Source organism: Salvelinus alpinus, chromosome 5 (genome assembly GCF_045679555.1).
Source record: "Salvelinus alpinus chromosome 5, SLU_Salpinus.1, whole genome shotgun sequence".
NCBI lineage: Eukaryota > Metazoa > Chordata > Actinopteri > Salmoniformes > Salmonidae > Salvelinus > Salvelinus alpinus.
In genome coordinates this window covers 79,532,629-79,544,081 of record NC_092090.1, presented here as the reverse complement: position 1 = coordinate 79,544,081, position 11,453 = coordinate 79,532,629, and the positions used below count along the sequence as shown (strand labels likewise).

At 41.5% G+C, this 11,453-nt stretch overlaps 1 protein-coding gene across 1 annotated transcript; it reads left to right on the top strand.

Moving 5' to 3' along the window:
- The first annotated feature begins 200 nt into the window (after positions 1-200).
- On the top strand, positions 201-9,651 carry LOC139576897 (glutathione hydrolase 5 proenzyme-like). Its single transcript, XM_071403469.1, has 12 exons — positions 201-564; positions 3,121-3,248; positions 3,359-3,454; positions 4,489-4,675; positions 4,894-5,054; positions 5,274-5,420; positions 5,645-5,775; positions 6,318-6,502; positions 6,652-6,743; positions 6,877-6,983; positions 7,231-7,341; positions 7,530-9,651. Exons 1-12 carry the CDS (start codon positions 398-400, stop codon positions 7,674-7,676), a joined length of 1,659 nt encoding a protein of 552 aa, XP_071259570.1. The 5' UTR covers positions 201-397; the 3' UTR covers positions 7,677-9,651.
- Positions 9,652-11,453: the final 1,802 nt, after the last annotated feature.

Genomic DNA, 11,453 nt, shown 5'->3' with positions numbered 1-11,453 from the left:
GCCCATAGTTATTGTTTTTCCTACTGTCTGAGCTATACTTACGTGTAATGTTGGCCAGTTAGGCTATGTTTAAGACAGTTACTGTATAGCCTAACTGCCCATCATTGCAAGGTGCTCAGTTCCCCCAGGTATGATAACATTAGCCACTGTTCCATAATTCCTCTGGGCACCGCCCACGCATTCTGCTATGACACTACCTACGTTGGACCAGAGGATTGCTGACATGGGTATGATTTAACAACCTACGAGTTTTATCCTAAACATCTTCTCCTGTGACTCCTATGAACAATGTCAAAGAGGAGGAGTTTGCCTGTCCATCTGCGTTCGGAGTAAGGACATGGTGACAAAAGTTTTGGACGCCGCCGCAATTATAAGAGTGTACTGAAAAAAACAAGTAATGGCCAGATCTAAAGCAAGAATATACACGTGTATCGCTTTAACGCTAGTGAGCGCGATTGGGATAATTATCTTATGCACTGCATTCGCCAAGCAAAATTGTACGGAAGGGGTCTTTAGAAGTGCAGCTGTAGCCGCAGACTCGGAAACATGCTCAAAGATTGGACGGTAAGTGCTTACCCCTCTGTTTACCCCTAGGTAGGCTACAGTGGATTATAGTATTGTAGAGGTGGTATAACTGGTATTAATTTATTTGACAAACTTATTATGGTCAAGTTTTCCAAAAACAAAAATGGCACAGTCGCATAGAGCGTACAATTTAGACTTAATCAAATGTTAGGAATGGACAATCCTTAAAGTCGAAACAGTTCCTCAGTCTAACACAGGCAATGTCACTCACTGTTAAATTGCCGAGAAAAGGAGCTGTCCGGTGCGGATATGTATGTGCGTTCGTCACGCGCAGAGCCACATTTAGTCTTGAGTAGTTAAAGTTGAACCCTAATCACTAACTTTGGTTATTCATACGTTAGGATTTACTGCCTATCTTGCCTACCAGTTTAATGAAAGACGTGGCCTCCTTCTACCCTCTCATCTGCACTGGTCAGTAGCCTATTAGATAGTACCCCATTGTTGAGAAATGTAAATAGGCAGTTTTTTTATTTAACCTTTATTTAACCAGGAAGGGCTCATTGAGATTTGAAATCTCTTTTTTCAAGAGCGTCCTGGCCAAGATAGGCAGCACCAAGTCATTACACAATTACAGACAGACAACATGAAAAACTAAGTAATCTAGTAAAAACCATAGAATTCACAAGAGTATAACAAAATCATAAAACAGCAAATTAATAACATTGACAGGTCAGGGAATCAGTCTCAAAATCCTTCATCAGTGATTTAAAAGCACCAATCAGGACAAGTTCATCCAGTTTAAAAGTATTTTGTAAGGCGTTCCAAGCCGATGGCGCAGAGTACATAAAAGCCCTTTTTACCAAATTCAGTTCAGACATTTGGAACAGTTAGCAGGATAAAGTCCTGCGAATGAAGAGAGTACCCACCACATTTCTGAACAATAAAAATGCCCAAATAAAATGGTAGTTAACCCAAAATGGCTAGAGAAGGCCAGCCAACCCTGGTATACAAAGTGCAGTGGTGCGTAAATGTTTTGCAGTTTGAAATCAATCTTAATGTGCCATGATAAAGGGTGTCAATTGATCTCAAACACTGAGCATTCATATATAAAATATCCCCATAGTCTAGTAAAGCCATAAATTTAGCTGATACTAGCCTCCTTCTGGCTTCAAAAGAAGCCTTATTCCTAAAATAAAATCCCAACTTCAGCTTCAATTTTTTTGAAAGTTGTTGAATATGCAATTTAAAAGAGAGGCCATCATCAATTAAAATTCCAATATATTTATATGAGGTTACAGTCTCAATCTCATTGCCCTGACAGGTAGTGATAGGTGAAAGGGTCAGAGATATATTTCTTGCTTTAGAAAACACCATTTGTTTAGTTTTGTCAGTATTGAGGATAAGCTTCAATTGACACAAGGTATGCTGAAAAGCAGTTTTCAAGTTCTGGAAAGCTTTTGTGAGAGACGAGGCACAACATTAAATAACAGTATCATCAGCATAAAAGTGAAGTTGAGCATTGTCCACATTTTTGTCTAAATTATTTATATAAATAGTGAATAAGAGGGGACCAAGTACAGAGCCCTGGGGCACATCATTACAGACAGACAATTTAACAGACATGAGCCCATCAAATTGAGTGCACTGAGTTCTATTAGACAGATAGTTAGCAAACCATGCAACTGCATGCTCCGAAAGACCTACACTCGACAATCTCTGCCTCAGTATAGCATGATCAACTGTATCAAAAGCCTTAGAGAGATCAATAAAAAGTGAGACACAGTGCTGTTTTTTGTCAAGGGCTTCAGTGATATCATTTAAAACCTTCATGGCTGCTGTAATTGTGCTAGGCTTCTTCCTGAAGCCCGATTGGTACATTGATAAAATAAAGTTAGTATATACAAACTATTTTAGCTGTTCACTCACAAGGGTTTCAAGTATTTTCACCAGGGGTGACAGCTTTGAGACTGGCCTATAATTATTTAAAAGAGTTGGATCTCCCCCTTTTAAAAGTGGTAGGACAAATGCTGATTTCCAGATCTTTGGAATTTCATTACATTCCAGGGTTAGATTGAACAGATATGTAAGTGGTTCAGCTATGAAATCAGCTGCCAGATTTAAAAAGCAGGGATCAAGAAGATCAGGACCTGCAGGCTTTCTCTGATCTAAGGATTTCAGGGCTTTATGTACTTCCTGCACTGAGAATGGCTAAAAGTTTGACCAGCTCTCGCTCATTCATCCACACAGGGTTGTACTGAGACAGAGGACACTGAATCAAACAGCCTACCAGATGATACAAAGTGCTCATTGAAACAATTCAGTTATCAACTATATAATCGCTGACACAACTCCAGCTATGCAACTACCTTTTTGTATCTGACCTTTTAAGAAATGAAATGAACATGTATTTGCATTCATAGCTACAGTATATATCCAGTACTTAGCCGATTTTACTGAGGCTATACATCTACAGTGGGGTTTGAAGCTATCAGATTAATTTAATTATAGCCTAATGGTTCTTAGTATTATTGCACAGTACACATCGAGACAGACAAATAGCCAGGCTCACTACATGCTATGTAAACCCCCATCCAGAGATATCCTGCAGAGAGGAGGATCAGCAGTAGATGGAGCCATTGCTGCATTACTGTGCACCTCTGTCATAAACCCACAAAGTATGGGCATTGGTGGGGGGTCCATATTCACGGTGATGGACAGTAGCGGTAAGGACTCTTCATCCCCCTACTATAATATTTGGATGTCTGTGTGGTATCTCAAACTCACAAAGGGGGGATAAACACTTTCATGTCATGTACATTTGTTTATTTCAAAGGCAAGGTTAAAATCATCAATTCAAGAGAGACTGTCCCTCAGGAGTTTAACCCTGATCTACTGAGTGGATGCCCACACAACTTCCAAATGATGACAGGTATTTGTAGTGAAAATGAGTGAACATGAACTTTGTCTTTCTTGAATTGTTTTTGTAGTCAAAAAGCATGTCCTTCCGCTTTACGATGGAAGCTGTTTTTCTTGTTGTTCGAGCTTTCTTTCCTGTTGGCATCAAGGTGGGAATTCTGTGGAACTCCAGTAATCCTGGGGCAGCTTGATCTTGCTGATTTAAAGCTGTCTGTCAAGCGACAAGCCGACTATGCTGGTTTATAAGCAAGGATTTTCATTCCTTGGTATAAAGTCCTTATTTAATGATGACATTGAGAGCCAGTACAGTCACATCCAGACTCCTGTTCAGACCTGTTCAGATATGTGAAACACCCCTGGTACCCTCCTCCATCGGCCTGTTTCATGCCTGAAGCCTGCTTGCCTTCTGACAGGCTGTCTGCTAATGCCAGCCTGATTCTGGTTCTCCTCTCACTGTGAGGCAGATAGTTTTGCTGCTTCCTTTTGATTTCTCCCTTTTTCAATAAAATGTGATTTATAAACGCACTAACAAGACAAAGGGTCCCGTGGACCTGTAAGCAACATGTTGCTGTGTGCTGTAAGCCAAGAGCACACACAGTGAACAGCCCATCCGTTGGCTTTGTTTTTAATTTCCACTAATCAGGTTGTTTTATATATACTATGAATTAACATAAACTTCATTGAAAATGTTCATCTTCATTTGTAAACACAAAAAGAGAAATCTTCCGCAAAATATTATATGTATTACCATGCCAGTCGAAATGTAATGGCTTAGCAAAATCCCTAAAGGAAATCAACTCATGAAAGGCTTAAACAATGTTTACTCCATTCAAAGTTTATTTTTCAGAAATGTTGTTAAAAGGCAAACAACAGCAGATTTACTTATACTTATGAAAGTGGACAAACAAGCTATAATCAGTAAGTGATAGCAATATCAGGGATATAAAAGATACCGTGACTGTGACCGAAGACAGTTTCGGATAGAGAGAGAGAAAATAGTGTCAAAAAAAAAAGTCTGATTTCCCCCACCCCCACCCCTGGTTCCAGGCAGCCAATGGATTGGTGTCCCTGGAGAGATCCGTGGGTATGAGCAGGCCCACAGGTTGTTTGGGAAACTCCCATGGGCCAGCCTCTTCCATCCCACCATCAAGCTGGCCAGAGAGGGTTTCCCTGTACCCCAGGTCCTGGGCCGCTTTATCCCACTGATCAACACGGATGAGACCCTACCAGTACGGTAAGGACCACCCTGATCTTAAAGACCTTAACATTATGGTAAGAGCCACATTGACCCTAAATGACTGGAGGAATCCAACTCATAAAGCCCACCCTAAAATAAAACAGTATGATGAGTCCCAGATGTGTGGATGTATAACATGAAAAGTATTTCAAGAGAGCAAATGTCAAGCCATCATTCTGTCACCACATTGCAAGAAAATAATATTTGAGCTGTAGTCAGTTGTTTCTAGATAAGAATGGAAACCTGCTGAAGGTTGGAGACACTGTGAAGTTTGAAAAATTGGCTGACACATTGGAGATCATTGCAAACCAAGGGGCAGATGCTTTTTACACTGGAAAAGTAGCAGAGGATTTAATCGGCGACATAAAAGAAGCAGGTACACCAAGTTCCATTATTGATAATCACCTCTCCCTTATTGTAGCATTGCTTTACAGCAAATATATTTAATTACAAGGAAGCTGCAAGTCTCTAATGCATTCAAATTGATCACACCCAAATTATAATGTGCCTGTGGTATGTATAGGCATTTGGAGTGCTGATTAACTCATCAATATATTTCAATTTATGTTTTTGCTGTCTTGTAACTGTATTTTAGGTGGAACACTATCCATGAAGGACCTGGAATTGTTTAAAGTGACTGTGACAGATGCATGGACTATTCCTCTAGGAGAGTACCAGATGCACTTCCCCCCACCCCCATCAGGAGGCGCTATCCTCAGCTTCATCCTCAACATCATGAAAGGTTGGAATTGAATAATATCATTTTTTTTTCATTTTAAGATGGACCCCATATAACACTGACATGCTCTTATTTAGAGCATATAAGTAATTGTTAGCTTATTGATACAGTATTTGGGTTAACTGAAATTGATTATAAAACGTTTAAGATTGAAAGCATCCTGGAGACCAGAAACCTGGTAGAAAACCCACCTCCTTATTACATTTTCCTTATGTCTTTGTCTATAGAATACACCCTAAACTCCGCTTCTCTGATGGGAAAACAAAAGACTCTCACCTATCAACGCTACATCGAAGCGTGTAAATTTTCTAACGGACTGAGGAAGTACATCCGTGATCCACACTTCAACTCAAAACCAGTAAGTTCCACAAGACTCGAGGCGTATAGGAAATCATGACATAGTATAGGTCAAGACCTGGGTGCTCGTAAATCTTTAATGATCTAAGTGCTGTTTTATCCCAACAGGGTACTCTCAGGGTCATGTTGAGCCACAAGGGATAATTATGGAGGGTGCAGCATCAGCTATTACTGATGCCAGCTTAGCTGTGCTCCAGTCTGAAATGACTTTCCATCCCTACCATGATCAGATATTCCTGGTTTTCTTTCACAAATTGTTCAAAAGATGTCTCATCTCTGCTAACCTGCTAGACCTGAGACATGGCTGTATACTCATGTCTAACTCCATGGGGTCACAGGAGTCTGCATCCATGCCTCAGGGCAAAACACCTGCTTTTCAAATCACTCACACACAAAACAACACAAAACAGCAAACCATGCATTCTGCATGATAAGATAGGAGGGTGAAATGGGAAGTGGCTAAGTAGAGAGTTGCTACTGTAATGCAATATATACTGTAACTCCAACCTGCCTGATCAAGGTCCATTTACTTATTTTGTCCAGAGAGCATTGAAGTTCACTGAGCAGCAGTTTGCTGACCACTTCAGGGCCATGATCAGCAGTAATGAGACCCATGATGCTCAGTACTACAACATCACTCCATACCTGGACACCATGGGCACCACACATGTGTCTGTGATAGCTGAGGATGGAACTGCCGTCTCTGTTACCAGCACTATCAATCACATGTAAGTCAAATGTTATTCACTGTGTAGAATCATAACAATAATCATCATTAGGGCTATGTCAGCAATGTATAAATGTCATTAGCTATGTATAACCATGTAACATTCACAATACACACAATGACTTGTCAAATATCTTTCCCTTCACTCAGGTTTGGATCCAGAGTGTTCTCCCCTAAAACTGGTGTCATCCTCAATAATGAGTTGGCAGATTTCTGTGGGAAGGCAGATCACATTGTTGCAGGTAATGTGACCCCCCCCAAAATATTTCCTGAGTGTTTGTAAGGGTGGCTGTAAAATAAACTGATAGTTTCTTGGACATTTCAATTGCTTTTGTAGCCTCTCCTTGATGATTTGTTTTCTGTTTTGGCTTGCAGGTGAGCAGCCTCCCTCCTCCATGTCCCCTGTTGTCCTGCAGTCCAAGTATAAGACTCTGGTGATTGGCGGGTCAGGTGGCAGCATGATCACCACAGGGATGGCCTTGGTAAGTGACCATGGTAACAACAATATTTCATCAACATACACTTTGTGTAAACAAATAACAAATACCTGAATAACACCAACACTCACCTAATGTTCATAAATCTACTGTGTGACCAATATTTGACTGTTTTCTAAAACACTCTGTACCTTAAACACACCACCATGGTAACATTCACTTTTAGTCCACATACAGGCACAGTATTAGCAGTCTTCCTCCTCATGGTCTCGTATGTCTGTCTCTCTCCCAGACCCTCATGAACCACCTGTGGTTTGGGAAGAGTCTGGAGGAAGCCATCGCTGCCCCCGTTGTGTTTGTGGATTCCAAAAACGCACTGAAGTTTGAACCTGACTTTGACAAGGTAACACCACACATCATGGGCACTCAACGATTAAAGAAGTATTCAGTTATGTTTCTGAAGAATATTGTTGGTCTTTCACAGATTTACACATCTGAGGGGGTACTATTCACAGGTCTCCATATACATTGTGCTCATACTTCAGTGTGTCTGTCCTCCTGTTCCTAGCACTTTCTTCCTCTCTCCCTAAGGCTGTGGTGGAGGATCTGAAGAATTTCGGGCACACAGTGGAAGTTCAAAAGTACTTCTACAACGTTGTCAATGCTGTAGAGAAGGACATCGGTTGCATCAAAGCTGTTTCAGATTCCAGAAAGATGGGCAAGGCAGCTGGTTATTAGTCTTCGACTGTTGGTCACTGACCCTGGATATACAGTGGGGAGAACAAGTATTTGATACACTGCCGATTTTGCAGGTTTTCCTACTTACAAAGCATGTAGAGGTCTGTCATTTTTATCATAGGTACACTTCAACTGTGAGAGACGGAATCTAAAACAAAAATCCAGAAAATCACATTGTATGATTTTTAAATAATTAATTTGCATTTTATTGCATGACATAAGTATTTGATCACCTACCAACCAGTAAGAATTCCGGCTCTCACAGACCTGTTAGTTTTTCTTTAAGAAGCCCTCCTGTTCTCCACTCATTACCTGTATTAACTGCACCTGTTTGAACTCGTTACCTGTATAAAAGACACCTGTCCACACACTCAATCAAACAGATTCCAACCTCTCCACAATGGCCAAGACCAGAGAGCTGTGTAAGGACATCAGGGATAAAATTGTAGACCTGCACAAGGCTGGGATGGGCTACAGGACAATAGGCAAGCAGCTTGGTGAGAAGGAAACAACTGTTGGCGCAATTATTAGAAAATGGAAGAAGTTCAAGATGACGGTCAATCACCCTCGGTCTGGGGCTTCATGCAAGATTTCACCTCGTGGGGCATCAATGATCATGAGGAAGGTGAGGGATCAGCCCAGAACTACACGGCAGGACCTGGTCAATGACCTGAAGAGAGCTGGGACCACAGTCTCAAAGAAAACCATTAGTAACACACTACGCCGTCATGGATTAAAATCCTGCAGCGCACGCAAGGTCCCCCTGCTTAAGCCAGTGCATGTCCAGGCCCGTCTGAAGTTTGCCAATGACCATCTGGATGATCCAGAGGAGGAATGGGAGAAGGTCATGTGGTCTGATGAGACAAAAATAGAGCTTTTTGGTCTAACTCCACTCGCCGTGTTTGGAGGAAGAAGAAGTATGAGTACAACCCCAAGAACACCATCCCAACCGTGAAGCATGGAGGTGGAAACATCATTCTTTGGGGATGCTTTTCTGCAAAGGGGACAGGACGACTGCACCGTATTGAGGGGAGGATGGATGGGGCCATGTATCGCGAGATCTTGGCCAACAACCTCCTTCCCTCAGTAAGAGCATTGAAGATGGGTCGTGGCTGGGTCTTCCAGCATGACAACGACACGAAGCACACAGCCATGGCAACTAAGGAGTGGCTCCGTAAGAAGCATCTCAAGGTCCTGGAGTGGCCTAGCCAGTCTCCAGACCTGAACCCAATAGAAAATCTTTGGAGGGAGCTGAAAGTCCGTATTGCCCAGCGACAGCCCCGAAACCTGAAGGATCTGGAGAAGATCTGTAGGGAGGAGTGGGCCAAAATCCCTGCTGCAGTGTGTGCAAACCTAGTCAAGAACTACAGGAAACGTATGATCTCTGTAATTGCAAACAAAGGTTTCTGTACCAAATATTAAGTTCTGCTTTTCTGATGTATCAAATACTTATGTCATGCAATAAAATGCAAATTAATTACTTAAAAATCATACAATGTGATTTTCTGGATTTTTGTTTTAGATTCCGTCTCTCATAGTTGAAGTGTACCTATGATCAAAATTACAGACCTCTACATGCTTTGTAAGTAGGAAAACCTGCAAAATCGGCAGTGTATCAAATACTTGTTCTCCCCACTGTAGATAGTATTCCAACTGTCAATATAGAGCTACTGTAGCTATAGCAAAAACATGGCTCTGATTATGTCTCAGACAAAATGTGATTGTGCAGACAGTATATGCTTTTCATCCCATTTACTACAGTATCAACAGGCAACGTGTAGAACAGCAACCTCTGATATTAAGTCACAAATAGGAGCATACTGTATTTCATTGTAATGTAGAGGATGATTGAATGCTAGATCTGTCTTCTCTTCCCCATCCCTTTTTCTAGAACTTACTGGATATTATTCCAGTACTGGAATGTATGTACTTAATAATGTACACTGAACAAAAATATAAACAACAATTTCAAAGATTTTACTGTGTTACAGTTCTTACATGGAAATCAGTAAATTGAAATTAATTAGGCCCTAATCTATGAATTTCACGTCAATGGGAATACATATATGCATCTGTTGGTCACAAAAAAAAGGAAAGGGCAGAAAACCAGTCAGTATCTGGTGTGACCACCATTTGCCTCATGCAGCCAGCGCGACATATTTCCTTTGCGTAGAGTTGATCAGGCTGTTGATTGTGGCCTGTGGAATGTTGTCCCACTCTTCTGTGCGAAGTTGCTGGATATTGGCAGGAACTGGAACATGCTGTCGTACACATCGATCCAGAGCATCTCAAACGTGCTCAGTGGGTGACATGTCTGGTGAGTATGCAGGCCATGGAAGAACTAGGACATTTTCAATTTACAGGAATTGTGTACAGATCCTTGCGACATGGAGCCGTGCATTATCTTGCTGAAACATGAGGTGATGGCAGTGGATTAATGGCACAACAATGGGCCTCAGGATCTTGGCACGGTATCTCTGTGCATTGAAATTGCAATCGATAAAATGCAATTGTGTTCGTTGTCCATAGCTTATGCCTGCCCATACCATAACCCCACCACCACGGGGCACTCTGTTCACAACGTTGACATCAGCAAACCGCTCGCCCACACGACACCATACAGATCCTTTGCCATCTGCCTGGTACAGTTGAAACCAGGATTAATTCGTGAAGAGCACACTTCTCCAGTGTGCCAGTGGCCATCTAAGGTGAGCATTTGCCCGCTGAAGTCGGTTATGACGCCGAACTGCAGTCAGGCCAAGACCTGGTGAGGACGACGAGCACACAGATGAGCTTCCCTGAGACTGACAATTTGTGCAGAAATTTTTCAGTTGTGCAAACCCAGTTTCATCAGCTGTCCGGATGGCTGGTCTCAGACGATCCCACAGGGGAAGAAGCCAGGTGTAGAGGTCCTGGGCTGGCATGGTTACACGTGGTCTGCGGTTGTGAGCCCGGTTGAACGTACTGCCAAATTCTCTAAAACTAAGCTTATGTTAGAGAAATTAACATTAAATTCTCTGGCAACAGCTCTGGTGGACATTCCTGCAGTCAGCATGCCAATTACTCGCTCCCTAAAAACTTGAGACATCTGTGGCATTATATTGTGTGACAAAACTGCATATTTTAGTGGCCTTTTATTGTCCCCAGCACAAGGTGCAACTTTGTAAGAAGCATGCTATTTAATCAGCTTCTTGATATGCCACACCTGTCACGTGGATGGATTATTCTGCCAAGGAGAAATGCTCACTAACAGGGATGTAAACAAATTTGTGCACAACATTTGAGAGAAATAAGCTTTTTGTGCGTATGGCACATTTCTAGGAACTTTTATTTCAGCTCATGAAACATGAGACCAACACTTTACATGTTGCATTTATATTTTTGCTAAGTGTATATGGAAGGAGCCTTTTAATACCTGAAATGTTCAAATATGTTGTCTATGCAATATATTTTTTATATTCTATTTTAGAATTGATGCTGAATTAATTTCTATTGATGCTTTCTTCAGTTTGATACTTTAGTTGTACTTTTCATATCTGTATTATAACATAGGTGTCACGCCCTGGCCTTAGTTATCTTTGTTTTCTTTATTATTTTAGTTAGGTCAGGGTGTGACATGGGGGATGTTTGTGTGTTTTTGTCTCGTCTAGGGTGTTTGTATTGTCTATGGGGTGTTTGTAGAGTTCATGGGGTTGTGTTCATTGTAGGTGTTTATGTAAGTCTATGGTTGCCTAGATTGGTTCTCAATTAGAGACAGCTGTCTGTCGTTGTCTCTGA